Source organism: Lepidochelys kempii, chromosome 4, assembly GCF_965140265.1.
Source record: "Lepidochelys kempii isolate rLepKem1 chromosome 4, rLepKem1.hap2, whole genome shotgun sequence".
Taxonomy (NCBI): Eukaryota; Metazoa; Chordata; order Testudines; family Cheloniidae; genus Lepidochelys; species Lepidochelys kempii.
Window position 1 is genome coordinate 80,852,182 of NC_133259.1, and position 17,489 is coordinate 80,869,670.

General features: G+C 42.3%; 1 protein-coding gene across 2 annotated transcripts in view; it reads left to right on the top strand.

Moving 5' to 3' along the window:
• The window catches only part of CYP4V2 (cytochrome P450 family 4 subfamily V member 2), a 30,301-nt gene extending 14,555 nt beyond the window's left edge, over positions 1-15,746 (top strand). For both annotated transcript variants that reach the window (XM_073341865.1, XM_073341866.1), the window contains 9 exons: positions 188-273; positions 7,140-7,330; positions 7,773-7,842; positions 9,016-9,142; positions 10,228-10,419; positions 11,410-11,512; positions 12,008-12,142; positions 12,299-12,478; positions 14,240-15,746. In XM_073341865.1, the coding sequence (XP_073197966.1) occupies positions 188-273; positions 7,140-7,330; positions 7,773-7,842; positions 9,016-9,142; positions 10,228-10,419; positions 11,410-11,512; positions 12,008-12,142; positions 12,299-12,478; positions 14,240-14,412 (1,257 nt within the window). In that variant the 3' untranslated portion in view covers positions 14,413-15,746. The remainder of the gene's footprint in view (positions 1-187; positions 274-7,139; positions 7,331-7,772; positions 7,843-9,015; positions 9,143-10,227; positions 10,420-11,409; positions 11,513-12,007; positions 12,143-12,298; positions 12,479-14,239) is intronic.
• Positions 15,747-17,489: the final 1,743 nt, after the last annotated feature.

Genomic DNA, 17,489 nt, shown 5'->3' on the forward strand with positions numbered 1-17,489 from the left:
TAAAGTTGACTGAGCCATATAAAGCAATCTCTGATTGTAAATGAGTGTGCAAGTATATAGGAGAGCAGTCATATCTTTGAATATATTTTGCAAGTGCCCTCCTCCTTAAAAATAGGATGAGTATACAGTGTTACCAACTTCTTCTTTTAAAGAGATATTTCCCCTCTGTCTTTTCTCCTGCTGGTAGGTTGTTCTGAACAGTTCAAAGCACATAGAAAAATCTTTTCTGTACAAATTTCTACATCCATGGCTTGGCACAGGACTTCTGACAAGGTATAGTAATATATAAATAGAGTCATGTACCTTTAAAGTTATGCAAAGTTTAATTCTAAGATATTATGTATATTTACTGCCTGAAGACTAGAATGTGTTATATTTTATTCGCTAATAGGCAGAATAAAAGGCATAATTAGTGTCTGAATATTAGAATCTAAAGTACAGATGCCCAAAAGCAGCTTTAGGCCCACGTATCGCCTGCAGGGCCATAAAATGGGGTCCTCCTGCCACCATCTGGAGTCTAGAAAGGATCAATTCTTGAAAGGATCATGTGATGTGAGGAATGTGAATGGGACTTTAGAGCAAATGATGTAGCAAGACCTCACTTGGATGCACTGAGCTCGAGCTTTCATAATCGTTAGAAACAACTTTTAATTTTTCAGCAAAAGAATATCAGTCAATTATAATCCAGCAATATCAAATATTGTCCCCACACAAATGACACAAGTAGTCTTTTTGAGCTAGCCCTCAGCTGTCCTCAGACTCAGCTTCATGAACTTCAAGGCGAGCCATGTGCAAGGGCACCCACTCTAGGCTCCCAACTCCTCACCCATCACCTTTTCATGTCTCTCTCCCTCCTGATGGAGTTTTTCTAGGCTGCACGGTTCTCTGCCTATACTGTGATATTCCCAGCAAGCCAGACTGCCTGAACAGGCCAGTGTCTGTGTTTTGCTTTTTCTCCAAAGGCTATAGACAGTTAAATTGCACACAGTTATAAGTTACCACACAGATCTTTCTAAGCAAGCACACTTATTTTTAAGGTGAAAGGATTACAGGGAAAATATATAAAAAACAATAAAAGAATCTACACATGTGCTGAAAAGCTTACCAAAGATGACCCGCCCACCACTCCCTACTCCAGCAGGGACTTTGGTAGGAGTCAGTCCTTCCAACCGCACCAAAGGGTTTTTCTGTAGTTACAAGTTCATTCAGCTTTTGCTCAGAACAAGCACACCGATGCATAGGTTCATCTTTCCTTTACACAGCTTGGTCCTTTGATCTCGGGATTCTGGAATCAGCTGATGATTGTGCTGTCCTTAGGGTGCAGTTGCATAACCATAGGTGGGGTTGGGGTGGGTGTGAAATTTGCATTCACCTCCCCCTAGATTTTTCCCAGGAAATCCATTTTACTGGTATTATCCCAAAAATCCATTTTTGTCTGCTACTTTGTTCAATGTAGTCATTTGATCATCCAGGCCCACAACCATTCATTTAATGCAATGTACCCCAAACATATGTAAACTTAATTCCCAAGGATATTGCGGGAAGTTGCCATATCTGTCACACTTGGGTTAAAGTAAAGTATTTCAGTTCCCAGGAGACGAAACTGTGGTGTGCTATGGGCAGAGAACAAGAAAGACTAAGGTGCTATCAATACCCAATGCCCTTGCAATGGCAGGGAATTGATTAGGTAAACTACACACAGATGATCCTGGCTGATAATCCACACACTGTGCTACTGAGGATGGCAAAAAATGCCCAAGTACCCTTCCCATCTGACTTGCTGATTCTTTCCTGACCCCAAATTGGGTGATCAATTTGAGCCTGAGCCTGTGTGCAAGACACACCAGGCATTCTCTGAGAGAGAGGATTTTCTGTACCATTCAGAGCAGTGGTCCACCCTGCCTGGTGTCCTGTCTCCAGTAGTGGCCAATCCTTGATGTTTCAGAGAAAGGTGAACCCCGAGGTTAAAATAAGTCGGTACGGTATGGTACTGCGTACATAGCTAACCGTACCAGCAGGGGACAGCTTCCCCAGGCTGGCAATTTAAAAGGGCCCTGGGCTCTGGGCAGCGGCCAGATCCCCCGGTCCTTTAAATCTCTGCCAGAGCCCTGCTGCCGGAACCCTGGAGTAGCGGCCGTGAGCCCTAGGGCTCTGGTGGTGATTTAAAAGGGCGAGGGGCTCCGCTGTGGTAGCAGCGGCTGGGAACCTCAGGCCCTTTAAATCTCCACTGGAGCTCCGGGGCCCTTTAAATTGTGATTTAAAGGGCCTGGGGATTTAAAAGCCCCGCCCCTTCCAGTTGAGGCCCGGGCCCTGAGTACCAGTAAGTCCCTTTAGTTACTTTCACCGCGGGTGAACCCACACAAACCCCCACAAGAAATCTGGCCAATTGTGCATTGTGGAAAAAATTCCTCCCTGATGCTTACAGGTGACTGGCTGAAACCCTGAAGAATGAGATTTGATGATAATCATTGTCTTAATACAGAGCTGTAAGTGTAAATGAGTATGCTGAGGGCAATGCAGACACACCTACTTCTCCCTATGGCCCATGAAAAAAGGGACGAAGGGGGGAATTAATAAATTCACAGATTCTGAGCCCAAAGAGCCCACAATGACCATCCAGCCTGAAGGTGGATTAAAGCATATTTTTTAGAGAGCTATATAATCTCATTTTAAAGACTCTAGGTAACGATGAGCCTTCCACCTACGTTGGTAAATTGTTCCAAAGTCTAATTACCCCCACGGCTAGGAAATGGCAACTTATTTCAAGGTTGAATTTGTCTAACTTCCAGCTGTTGGATTGAGTTCTGCCTTTGTCAGAGGTGAAAGTAAGCCGGTACGATACGGCGTACCTGCAAGAGCTTTGCACAGCCATCTGTACCAGTAGGGGGCAGCTTCTCCAGGCCGGCAATTTAAAAGGGCCCTAGGCTCCGGGCAGCAGCCGGAGGCTCGAGCACTTTAAATTGCTGCCAGAGCCCCGCTGCCAGAGCCTTGGGGTAGCGGCAGCAGCTGGAAGACCTAGGGCTCCGGCAGCGATTTAAAGGACCTGGGGCTCTCCGCAGCGGCAGATACAAAATAACAGCAAGTTAATTTGATGAGACCTACCTTCTATGAAACCATGTTGACTGGCATTAATTATATTTGTAGCCTCTAATTCTTTTTTAATAAGAGTCCCAAATTAACTATTCCATCATTTTATTTGGGATCAGCATCAGGCTATCCAGTGTATAGTTCCTTGGGTCATCCCTGTTTCCCTTTCTAAATACTAGAACTACGTTGGCAATGCTCTCATCCTTTGGCATTTCCTCAGTTTTCTAAGATTTGTTAAAAATTAACATTAGTGATTGAGAGAGATCCTCAGCTAGTTCCTTTAAGGCTCTTGGGTGTACGTTATCTGTGGATTTGGAAATGTTTAATTTAAGCAGATGCTGTGTGCCAGGGAAGACTAGGCTCACAGGCCCCCTGCTGGAGACCTCAGGGTCCTGCCACACCTCGTCCCAGAGAAGAGCAGAAGAGAAGTACTCCAAGCAGCCTAGGGGTGATTGAAAGGAAGGCAGCCAATCAGAGAGACTGCTGGAGCAGCCGATCAGGGGCCAGAAGGACAATATAAAAAGGAGCAAGAGGCCCAGAGCAGTCAGCTGCTGGGTGGAGCTGGAAGGGAGAGGACCAGGTTACTGGCTGTCTGAAAGAACAGCAGGACAACGGACAGCTCAGTTTGGGCAGTGACTGGGGGAGCTAAGAAGGAGCTCCTGGCTAGTTGCTGGGACTGAGTCTGGGGAGGGCTGCAGGGGCCCGTACCCATACCAGGGCCGAGACTACTTAGAGACTGAGCTCGGGGAGGGATAGAGAGACAGGCCTCTGGTGGACTGTATATCCTGGAAAGGGTCTGTTCTGATTCACATATAGACAGTGTGGGTGACTCAGCCAGAGGGCTGAATTACTGAAAAACCACCTGAGGAACCACCAGCAGAGGCCACCAGAACTGAAAGACTGTAGACACATCCAACCAGAAGGGGTGCTCGTGAGAGGTGAGTGTCACTTCCTCACATTCTCCTTTGTTATAGATGTTGACCTTTCTGTTCCATCCACAATATTGTGTGTAATGGGTTCAGGCTGCTGCATGGTTCCAAACACAGAACAGAAATATCTGTTGAACATTTCTCCCTTTTCTGCATCAGTATTTACAATTAAATCATTTACATCTAGCAATGTTCTGCTACCTGACATAGGGTTGTTTTGCTCCTGATATGTTTAAAAAATACCTTATTATTGTCTCTAACCCATTTGGACATTGATATTTCATATATTTCTTTATCTTCGTATATCAGTTGCCTACATTTTTAACTTATATTCATTGCCATTTACTTCCCCTTCCTTCCATCCTTTAAATATTTTTGAGTGTGTTTTATTGCTACTTCTACTTGCCTCTCATGTATCACTTCTAATTTGTTGATCTCAAAGAGCCTTTAAAAGAAGGGTAAATATTATTCTCATTTTACATTTTGGGAAACTGAGGTACGGAAAGGTGAAGTGACTTTCCCAAGTTCATCTAGCAGAACAGCGGCACAAAACCCCAGGTCTTTTGACTCCTATTCTAGTACCTGATCGGTTGGACCACACTGCCCCTCAACAGGGCTACCGAGCAGCTTAGATGCAGAGCAAGTGGCACAATAAACATAGCTCATTTTCAAACCCTGGGGCTCAAAAGAAGGAGAATAGTGCATGCGTTGAGCACCACTATGTGGGGGAATGGAGCAGGAGAGTCCTTCTCCACCCTTCAAAGCTGCAGAGCAGCTCCTTAGCCACCACTGTAACATTGCATTCATTATTAGGGCCTTTTGTACTTGTAGCAGTCTAGACCTAAATTCTGCACAAGGTATCTGAATTCAGCACTTAACTCCCTTTGTGAAGCACACCCTGAGCACCTTGCCAGTTATCTGATTCAGAATTATTAAATTCTGCCTTCATTTATGTTCTTAGAACTTTAAGTGCAGCTGCTGGGGTGTAATGAAAAGCAAGCTTGCAGACAGAATCTGACTCACAGTCAGCTTGGATTTATGTGCTATATCAAAGGTGGTGTGTTTATGTATTTATCAGTTATACACACTTATACCTCTGCTGAAGGGACAGTCTGTTGTTATTATGAATCATGATTATTAGGGTAATGCCTTGGGCCCCTTTGTGCTAAGCACCATACACATTCACAGCAGTAGATACACCCTTCCATGAAGAGCTTACAGTATAAGTAGACAAGACAGACACAGGGTGAGGGAAAGGGATATGACCCACAAGCAAAGTGAATAATGTGAAAGCACAGATGTCATACTAGTGTGATGATTTTTTCTGAAGGGGGCTAAGAGGAGATTCACACAACAGAAAAGGCAGGAAAGGAGAGTGATGAGAGGGACAGAGCAGATGAGAAGCAGGACGGGAGGAAGGTATATGGGGAAGGTTAGATGTGAAGGGAGGCTGAGGAGTAGAGATGTTGGCTGTTTGCTCCAGTCCCTTCCCCCAGTCAGCACAAGGCAGAGAAAGTCCAGTCAAAGCTGTGGAAAATATTAGTGTTCCTGGGTGCCTGCTTCAATTGCTTCCACTGCTGCTCTGCTGGCTTCAGACTCTGGCTGGCTCCTCTGCTGTTTTTTTGCCCCAGCAGACATGTGCCTGGGAAGGGAAGGCACCTAATGTCCACCGGGGATGTCTCCCCTGTACAGTGCTGGGGATACCATTCATGAGGGAGGGAGGGGTGGCCCTGGCTGGGCCCCACTTTACTCCTCCCCCAGTGCAATAGTACCTACTTATGCTGTTCTGGAAGCACAAGTGTAATGTAGGTATTTGCCATTTCAGATCTTTTGTAAATATTTTAGTGATTATTTCCCCCATAATTTTTTGCTGATTAGAGACTCAGAATGAATAACACTGTGGCTGGATCTCAGCAATGCTGTGTTCCTGACTTTCACTCAATAGACAAAGGAGGGTCAGTTCAAGGAAATGCTCAGTTTGGGGACATTTAAAAATAAGCGATTTAGGGGTGGGGGGTTTGTGAGATTCCCTGCTCAAAACAGGAAGATGCTGTGTTCCCTGCTGAAACCATCTGAGACACAGGCTAGGTCTCCTCTTAAGATTGCAGTAGGGATTCAGCATAAGGAGCAGACAGGCTAGAGTAGCTAAGAAGAGAAGGCCCACTGTCTCCTTTGGCCAGCCTGTGTTGTGATGGTGCAAGATCAAGCACATCCTTAAAGACTAGCAGTAATTGGGAGAGGGGCCTGGAGAAGCATCAGTGGCACCCCAGGAGAGGGGAGGTGAAGTAGATTTGGCCCACCCAGAATGAGCCAGATGGCTTGGGAGGCTGGGATCAAGCACCCTGAAAGAGGTTCATGGGAGGAACGAAACTAGTTGGTCTCACTGCAATAGAAACAGCTCCCTGCAACGGGGAGGGACCACAGAAACGTATACTTGGGCAGTCTCTGTCCCATCACCTTAACAGCTCTGTGGGAGATGAATCCTATTCTCTGAGAAACGTTTGGTAGATGATACTGACGTAAAAAATTGGACATTAGGCTATAACTATCCCTAAACCTCACTTTTCTACATAGTGGAAAAATGAGGGCAGCCACCATTTACGATTATCAGTGAAGATGGGCTTAGCCGCAGCTGAGATGCTAAATATTTAACAAGGGACTTTTTATTTACCCTTATCCTCATCCCCTTACACCCCAAGTGCCTTCTCAATGTCAGCCCTTGCCTTAGAGTAATTTTGTTCACCGTATTTGTCTTGCAGCAGCTACAGTTAGCACCAAACTGTTAGGAGCACTGTATGATTAGATGTTTTTTTTTAGCAAAATGCACTTCCATTTTTCCCCTAATGGTGAGTGGTGCTGGCTGCAACTACCGACATTAATTTAGGTATGAAAAATGTTACTAGTCATTACAGCCACTCTTTAGTGTCATCAATGAAGATGGACTGACAAAGACTACATTGTCCACTGGCAACATTTGAAAAGATTAGCTTTAAGAATCTATCTACCAGTTGTAGCTACTCTAGTGCCAGGAATTGTATGTTCACTGAGCACTTCCACAAGCAATTAATTGTTTCCTTTTTGGTGAGGTTTTTTATACTTAATTTCCAACTCTTTATTCTGTAGCACTGGAGATAAGTGGCGTTCCAGAAGGAAAATGATAACTCCCACGTTCCACTTCACAATCTTAGCTGATTTTCTAGAAGTTATGAACGAACAAGCCAGTATTTTGATTGATAAACTTGAAAAGCACGTTGACAAAGAGCCCTTTGATTGCTTTCTAGACATCACTCTCTGTGCCCTGGATATAATCTGTGGTAAGTCCTGGTGATGATTCAACAGTTGCTATAAAAAGTCCTGTAAATGATGAGGAGAGTACAGCTGTCCACAATGCTACAGTTTCATTTGTTGTGATAATTGACAAAAAAGCCCTGCTGGTTTTGTACCACTGTTTTTGTATTATCAACACTGAACACATCTTTTCTGTTTTAATTATGTTGTGTCTATCTGAACAATCAAACATTGTGTTATGGGGTAAAACAGGGACATGGAATCTAAACTGAGGGAGAGTTAAAGGAACAGGAATATTAGGACTAGACTCAAAGAGAGTACATATTCTAAAAAAAGAGAAATGCCATGAGATGAGGATGTAAATGACTGCAATGCTTTCATGCAACTCCTGGCCGTATGTTGTCAATGTACTTTGGGCTTTCCACCCCACTAATGTACTCTTCAAAAATTTCTCTTTTCTCTTCCTAGAAACTGCAATGGGCAAGAATGTTGGTGCGCAGAACAACAGGGATTCTGAATATGTCCGTGCTGTTTATAAGTAAGTGTAGATCTTTCATGTCTGTCTTATAGTTTTGTTGGTGAAGGATTGAGAACGCCAATGCCAGCTATAGCACCTCAAAGCTTACGAAAGCAAAATCTGGTAGGACAACCAGGCCTGCACAAGAGCAACAGTTCACCCAAGCACAAGGCCCGCTGATGTGCAAGTTAGGTCCTGCATTGCCCTATGCGTGGGGATGGGGGAGTGTATATGGAGGTAGAGTGGCAGGATGATGGTAGAACCTATGCAAGCTGTATGTGCACAGAGGAGACCTCTGTATTGGCTCTGCAAGGCCAGCTGCTATAACGGTGTGAACAGGTTGCAGTTGCAAATCAGCCCTTCCATAGCTAACATTGGCTGGACTAGCCACCACAGCTCCTTTCGGTCTTCTTTATGGGTGGCATGAGGACACTGAATCTATATGGCACATTGGGCCCAACTCACTGTTGATTTGCACCTGTATAGGCATTTACACAGTGCAAAGTGAGTACGAAATGATGATGTTTTGCACTCGTCATGCGTTAGTGTAAAAGACTACAGGAGGTGCAACACAACAATGAAGTGAGAATAAATTAGTCACACCATAGCAGCGTAAAGGGAGCTTACAGTGGGTGTAACTGTAATTTATTCTAATTCAAAAGCCCCTTTTTATTGCCACAGCAGTATAAAGGCACCTTATTGACCATAAGAATCAGACCATATGGGTCTACATTAGATTATATTAGAACAAGCATTGCATTGGTTATACAATAATTTGTTTTGTGACTGATCCTTTTGCAAATGCAGATTAATATTGTGGACTTCAGTAGAGTTATTCCAGATTTACATTAGTGTGACCAAGAGAAAAAGTTGAGCTTAGGTTTTTTTTTCATAGTGACAAACTTCTTGAATTAATACTGCTTTTGTATGGGAAAATAGATTTCACTGGACAGAAGCATTTCTATAAATAAAAATGTGAAAAGTATTATAGCTGGGAGTGAGCATTATAATGAATTAAAAATGGAGTGAGGGCATCTCTAAAGATTAGACCAAATGGTTTGTGTCTGCAACATCAAGCAGTGCTTGCATCATCCTGTCCAGGACCAGGAAATTTAGACCCTATTAGACTCTTGTAGTCATGTTGTGAATATGTTTTCAGAAATAAATATTACAATGCTATTTTTGTTACCCTAGGATGAGCGACCTCATTCATCATAGACAGAAGTCTCCTTGGCTTTGGTCTAACTTGATGTACCCTATGTTCCAAGAAGGAAGGGAACATACTAGAAGCCTCAAGATCCTTCACAGTTTTACTGACAGTGTAACCTGTTATTCCTTTTTCTATTGTGTTCCCATTAAAGGAGAGAAATAATGTAGTAAATATAGAGATTCCAGGTTGTGAATGTGGTGACAGGGAATCAGTCACTGGGAATATCACCTTATCTGTGGTACATATATAATAGGAGAACTGAATATTTATGATATTCAGTCCCTAAAGAAATCCTCTGAAGAGGAGAGATAATGTGACTTAGAACTCGTTGCTTGAGTGTTGGTTTTAGTCAATGGGTCACCCTCACATGGTAATAGTATGACATAGTTGTAATTGGTGGTAAAAAAAAAATCACACAGAATCATCCTAATTCCTTTAACGTACAATGTTCTCAACATTTTAAAATAATTGGTGCACTTCACCCTAAGGCTTGTAACAGCTAAAATATTTGAAAACGGCATTCTGCTTTGTTCTGGTGCTTTGTCCAGTACTTAAATATTTCAGTTCAGATCTGAATTTTGAGAAAATGATAGAAATTTGGACTGCATGGAATACTTAAAAATAAAAACCCCAATGAATACACTTCAGCAAGAAAATATACGCGGAGATGACCTACTTTTTTTTACCCACTATTTTCTCTTAATTTTAAATCCATAAAAGTAACATCTGATTTTAATTAATTTTCTCCAGCTACAATGGTGTGCTTAACATGGGTTACCATTCAAATCCTGTCTTTCTTTCTTTCTATAACAACTTGATGCTGATTAGCATTTTGTGTGATGTACTATCACTATACAGTATTATAATATTGCTTACTAGAGACACGGTGTTGAAGACTCAGAAATGAAGGACAATCAAAGTAAAGAGCCAGCATGGATTTAAAAACTCAGATTCTACATGATTCACAACCCTGACCTGTGCAAACTCAGTGTACAATAGGAAAACAAATATGGAGGGGGTGGGTATAGATGTCGCTTCCTATCACCAACCAGTGCATAGTATGGAGTCAGAGGTAGAATCGGTTTTTAAATATCTGGGGTAAAAGTTATTTTAAAGTATGTATGCAGTGGCCACACACTTAGATTGTGGAATCTAAATTGTGGAAAAAATAACATATTGATTTCTTTATATCTAAGGTTATTGAAGAAAAAGCCCGTGAAATAAAGAACCACACACAACAGAAAGATGACTTTGATGACAACTGTGAACAAAGTGGGCCCAAAAGGAGAAGGGCTTTTCTTGATATGCTTCTCAATGCAACTGATGATGAAGGGAACAAACTGAGCTACATGGATATTCGAGAAGAAGTGGATACTTTCATGTTTGAGGTACTCCAACTAAACTGAATGGTCCCAGTCTCTTCCCACAATGAATCTCTTTATACTTCTAATCGCTTTTGTCAGCTGTCTTTGGACCCTTTCCATAACACTTAGATCCGTTGTGACACAGGATGACTGGAAAAGATCACACTGGGTCTGGTTCCCTGCTGTACTGCTCCAGTTTTCTGATGATGTAACTCTGTACTCCCAGAGGCAGTGGAATTAATTGTACTGTGGTTGCTATTACTCTATGGCATAATTAGAGTACATTTGATTAAAATTAAACTTCGTGTACTAAAATCTGTTGCTAGTGAACATTATCTTGTTTTCTTTAGCATATAGTACCTGAATGGATGAGTTTTATGTTTGTAATATATAATCTTAGCAAAATTAAATTTCTTTGCCTTCTTCCGGTAATTGATGGTAATACTGTATATTTTATCATGGGATAGTAATGATAGTGAGTAACTAAAAAGTCGGGCATACTTACATTTCATTGTAAAGTGGTGAAGAAGGGCAAATGCCCTTCCAACAGTTGACTGAGGAAAAAAATAGTGAATTTAAGATTGCTATATAATGTTTAAATTATTGTGACTGTCCAGAGCAATTTAGTGGGTCAACAAGTTTATGTCTACAAGGAAGCAATGGCAAACCACTTCCTCATAGAGACTGAATGTGGAGGAAGACCCTTCACCCAGGCAACATAGAAAAGCTAAGTAATAGAAGAGGGATGGCAAAGGGACTTCTGCTTATTAATTATTATGATTTGTTTTAGCTTTTTTCTTATCTTAGTCTCCATCCATCCTATTACATAATTGGTTATTTTTGTTATGTCTTGGGTGCCAAATTGTTACATGGATTCATATAGTCTTACCTTTTCTTCTGTATCTGTACAGTTAGGCTATACCACTATAATATCCCTAATTATTTGTATATATTTATCTTCATATGCATGAGGATAATGCAGATCTGAACATCTGAATAAATCTGTACCTCTAGGGGCATGATACAACAGCTGCTGCTATGAACTGGGTCATCTACTTACTTGGATGCCATCCTGAAGCCCAGAAGAAAGTTCACAGAGAATTGGATGAAGTGTTTGGTAAGTTTCTACTCTTTCCTTGGATGTGGGTGTAAGTTTGCATGGTACAGTATATGGTTTATATATTAATTTCTGTATAGAGGTTTAGAAAGGCAAACCACTCTACTGCCACTGTATGTGCTGTAACTCTTCTGTGGAGAAAGAGATGTCACTAGGAGTTGGTCTGATGCTAAGGGAGTTGTGACAGACTTCAGTACTGACATTGTAAGCTTTTTGGGCAAGAACCATCTCTTCTATATTTGTACAGTGCCTAGCACAATGGGGTCCTAGTCCATGACTGGGGCTCTTTGATGCTACCTCAATACAAACAATAAATAACAATAGTTTAAGGACATCGCAAGAATGAAAATTGAGATAAATGATTCAAATCCGTAAGCACAGTGGTGCAGTTGTAGTTTTGTCATCGTTTAAGATAGCTGTGAGCCTCTTCAGCTAGCTTGTGTTTAGTCTGATTAGGACAGTTGTTTCTCACACCCCTGTTGTGATTCTGATCAGGTAACTCTGACCGGCCAGTCACAATGGATGACTTGAAGAAGCTCCGATATCTTGAGTGTGTTGTTAAAGAAGCCCTTCGTCTCTTCCCTTCTGTTCCATTTTTTGCCCGCACCACAAGTGAAGATTGCCATATTAGTAAGTAGTTCTCAGCCTTTTGTATGTATTCATCATTTTAGGTATGATAAATATCTGCTCCGTCAAGATGGTGCACAAGTCAAGAATTGGTTTTGAGCTTTGTATCCATTAGAGAAAGCCACTTACTTCACTGGCATGTTGATACTGTTTTTGCAGGCGGATTTAAGATACCAAAGGCAACAGAGGTAATCGTGGTTCCTTATGTGCTGCACAGACAACCGGAGATTTTCCCAGACCCAGAAGAATTCAGGCCTGAGCGATTCTTCCCTGAGAATTCTAAGGGAAGGCACCCATATGCATATGTGCCCTTCTCTGCTGGACCCAGAAACTGTATTGGTACATGATAAAGTGTAATAAGGCCCATATGTGGTTATTTTCTTACCACTTAGGTGAAGGTGCCTTTGCTGTAGTACTCACAACAGAGCCTATGAATTTGAATGGAGATTTCAGATCTCTGTGGCTGATAACTGCAGCAAAGCAGTACCAGTATCTCACATTATCATTGTCACAACATTTCCTTTCTTCCCGTGGGGTTCTTTAGAGTCCACATTACACCCACTTTATTGTTTTCCTCCTTGTTGGGACATGCTCCATATGTAGCATTGTATCATGCTAACTTCAGTTCTGCTCAAGAGGGCTGGACACATCCTCAAGACTCCAGAACCCATCAATGACACCCTGACAACTCACTAGGGAACAACATGAGCCACTGTCTGTCTTTTCTTTCCCTTGGGATATGTTTGCTGGCTATACAATGATCCTAACCTGCAGGCTGGAGGGGAAAATTTAAGAACCCTCCTCTGTCTTCTGCACTGGTTGCTGGGGTGTTCGCTCAATTCCTAAACTTGTAAGCTGTTCAGGGAATGGACTGTGTCTGCAATTGTTTCTCTGAAGCACCTAACACAGCTATGAGTGTTCAAAAATAAAGAGCTTTTGGAGTATTGTATGTATTATATAGTTGTTGTGACGTCAGAGAAGCTGTCCCTCCATTGACCCTTCATCTAGAAGCACTATTATATTAACAGCCTTGAATGGGTCAAAATACTGAGAGGAAGGTAAATTTCCATGGGTGTGATCTCATTTCATTTTCAGGATTTCATTCCATTTTGTATGGGTCAGTCCCAATGACAGAATCACGGGCAATGCTCTTCTTCTGTCAGCAGTGCGAAGTTCTAGTAGATATTCTCAGGAGTCCAAATATTAAGTGAAGCTAAAATTAATCCCCCCCCTCAAAGATTACTTTTTTGTTCTTGATCAGATCTTCGTGTGTTGAAAGCTGATCTAATTTATTATACCCAGGCTGATTAATTATTGTTTCTAGAGCACCCAAAGAAGTCTGGACGCTTTGCAGACATAATGATTCCTGCCTAGATAGATGGCAGTCTGAATAGACAATGTACAGAGTAGGTGTTGATGGAAGGGTGAGATGCAACAGAAAACAACTTTTTTAAATCCACACCTCTTTTGAGTTAAATCTTTGGCTAAGGGCTTGTCTACACTTGAAACACTACAGCAGCACAGCTGCAGTGCTTCAGTGTAGACACTGTGTATGCTGACAGGAAGGATTCTCCCCTCGGTGTAGATAATCCATGTCCCCGAGAGGCGGTAGCTAGGGCAAGGAAAGAATTCTTCCATCGACCTAGCACTGTCTACCCCGGGGGTTAGGTTGGTATAGCTGCGTGCCTCAGAGAAGTGGATTTTTCACGCCCTTGAGAGACGAAGCTATACTGATGTCAATTTCTCGTGTAGACCCAGGCGAACTGTCTGGTCTGTGACCCTTGTCACTTTGCTTAGTTCTTTTTTTATTTCTGTCTATTTTTTCGCCCCTCCTCTTTTCTTGTAAACCTTTGATCATCTGCCTAATTCCTCTCCCTGTCTACCACACCAGCACACTCCACTTTTAGGATAAAAAATAGACATAATTCTATCATTTCCCCTGTGTGTGCACACCCATTCAACCCTGAATTTGGCCCATATTGGTTTATAATCTGTGACACCAGATGCACAGTTATTCCCATGCTGCATCTTGTGGGAAACCTTTGCCGTGTAAGTACAATTTCTAAACTATTACTGGTTTTGTTCCAATTTAACTTGAAGGCCAGCGCTTTGCACAGATGGAAGAGAGAGCTGTTCTAGCCATCATCCTACGGCGCTTTTGGGTGGAAACAAGTCAAGAGCGAGAAGGGCTTAGCCTCGTGGGAGAACTAATACTTCGCCCAAATAAGGGCATCTGGATCCAACTGAAGAGGAGAAGAGTGTGTGTGTTATAAGAAGAAAGCTCCTAAAACATGTTCCATTATAAGATCAGCTAGCAGTTGATTCTCGCTGAGATTTATGTAAATCTCTGCATTTTAAATTATTGTAACCATTTATAAAGGAACTCAGTATCAAATTATTAGAAGGGGTTTTTCTTGTTGTTCAGTTTGTATTTCTGGCACTTTGTTCACACAGCACGATTTTCACGTTACAATGAAAACGGAGGTAGTGTCGAGCGTAACCTCCCTCCCTTAATAGAGCAGGTACTGGAGGACAAGGTGGGGGTTCTATATCTGCCTCGTCTGTGCACAAAATAAGAAGTTTGGTTGCCAGCACAAATAATTCTAACAATTTAGCATGCAGGGCCAGAATCTGTTGAGATACCCAGGTCCTATGGAAAAACAAGTATGTTGATCATGTAATTAAAGACTATATCATACTTAGAGCTGCATGAATAATGGATTTGTAAGTTTGCTGGCAAGTAAAAAAAAAAATAAAAACCATTTTGTTTTAGATTGAACCATTATGAAATTATTCAGTGTATTGAACAGTCAACAGATTTTAAATTGGGTCAAAACAAAATGTTTTGAGCTGAAAATTTTCATTCTAGTTTTGGGCATTTTTATAAAAACAAAGGCTGGATTCATGAGAAGGGGTGGGAAAGAGCTTCCTAGTACCCTTTAGCCGAGGGGTTTGGGTACTTTCCTAGGATGTGGTAGACTCAGATTCATTTCTCTCCTTCCCTGATATAGAGAATGTATTTGAACTTCACAAATACTCTCCACATTCAGGAGAGTGTCCTCGCTTCTGAGCTATGGCATATTCTGATGCAGGATATGGGCTACGGAGTCATTGTCTGGCTTTTCTCTAGCCCTATGATTATCCATTGTTATCATGAATTACTAGGAATTGCAACCTCTGTTCTGACACGGCTGAGCAGCTGGACATCTAAACCCCAGCAGGATCCTCAGTCTAGGCGGTCACCCTCCTATCTTATCTGATCTGGTAGGCATGCTTAGTAGCTGTCTACCAGATTGTACCCCACACAAAACACAGCTGAGGGAGGTGCTGCTGCCCCCACCCCATACTCTAAGAGAGCACTCACTTGGGATGGGGAAGATATGGATTCATATCCCCACTTTACCTGCTTCAAAGCAGAGATCTGAAACCCTCCCCCTCCATTTCTCATCTTATAGGTGAGTGCCCAAAGCACCAGGCTACAGGGTAGGGTGTTCTGATCAGGTTGTCTTTCAGTCTGTCCTGATGAAGCTGTTCCACTTGTATAAATGAATGTTATAATAAATGAAATGAAATAAATGAAGCTGTTCGACTTGTATAAATAAAATATTCATTGGAGCTTGGACTGTAGCCGGGGTCACCCATATGAGTGCTCTAGCTGCTGGGCTACTGAGTCATTCTCACTATCTTTCAGGCTCAATATCCCTTTAAGGGCTGGGGGCTTAGGCATTTCCCACTGGCTAGCTTATTTGGCTTCCTGGTCAGCTTGTTGGCTTTTATGAATCCACTTCTTAGCCACTTAACTCTCCCCAGGCATTAGGTGGCAGGGCACCTTAATCTCAGGCATTGTAACACCGAATCTAAATCCCCACTTTGAACCTAGGCCCACATCCTCAAAAGTATTGAGGTGCCTAATTCTATCTGATTTCTTTGAGAGTTAGGCAGCTAAATATCTTTGAGGAGCTGGTTCCTAGCCCCTACTTGCCACCAGTGGGTGTGAGTCTCCTGCAACAGCAAGGAATCATTTAGGTGAGATATGCCCAGATAATCTTAGCAGGCGATCCATACTCCTATGCTGCTGAGGAAGCCAAAACCCCACCAAAGTCCCTGCCTATCTGACCTAAGGAAAATTCATTCCTGACCTGAAATGTGGCAATCAGTTTAACCCTGAGCCTGTGAGAAACACACACCAGCCAGGCAGCTGAGAAAAAGGATTTTCTCTGTATCATCTCAGATCACTGGTCCACCCTGTCCTATGTTCTGTTTCCAGCTGTGGCCAATTCTTGATGTTTCAGAGGAAGGCAGAAAAACCCCCAAAATACATCTGGCCAACTATTCATTAGGGAAAGAGATTCTTTTCTGGCCACTGTAGGTGACCAACTGAGACATGAGAGCCGATTATAGTCATTGTCTTAATGCAGAGCTGCAAGTGTTATGAGCATGTTGAAGCAGTGCAGGTAATCCTATTCTTTTCTTGGCCCACAAAGGAAGGTCATGAACAGGGGATTCATAAAATTCACAGATTCCAAAACCAGAAGGGACTACCATGACCATGCAGCCCACCCACCCAAAAACATAGGCCATACAATTTCTCCCAGAAGCTGGACTAAAGCATATCTCTTAAAAACATGTCTAATCTCACCTTAAAGACTCTAAGTGATTGTGAATTGACCTAAGGAATTGCATCCTATCTCAAGGTTAAATTGTTTCACTGCAGTTCTAGCAATTGGATCTATGTTATGCCCGTGAAAAGCTCTCCACTATCAGATATCTTTTCCATGGGTATGTACCTAAGCACAGCCATCAAAGCTCTTCTCAACCTGCCCATCAATAAGCTTGTGATAGGCCTTGCCTTCCTCAGGGGTCACCCTGAGGCAGTTTCAGATCCTATACCCATCCTGTAGGTATAGCCTGCATTCCTTGTTCCCAGATGTATTATCTTCCATTTGGCTGTACTAAAACACATTTTGTTCGATTGTGATTATTTAAATAGGTGATTCAGATTGTTTTGTAATGGTAACCTAGCCTCCTTGTTATTTATGACCCCACCAATGTTTGTGTCACCTGCAAACTTTACCAGCAAAGATTTTGTATCATCGTCTACATGACTGATAAAAATACTGAATAGTATTGGACCAAGAGCCCATCACTGGGTTCTCATAGGTGATAGGAGACATGAATTGGGTTGCATCTCTACAAGTGCAAATGCAGCAGTCTTCTCAGTGGAACGGATCCCTTTTCATATCCTATTTTTGTGTCCTGGATGACTCAGGTTAAGACATGGATGAAGCAGGTTAGGCTGTCACAGTGGGAGAAAAGGAGTAATCCTGACATGTAAATTAGAGTGGATGCT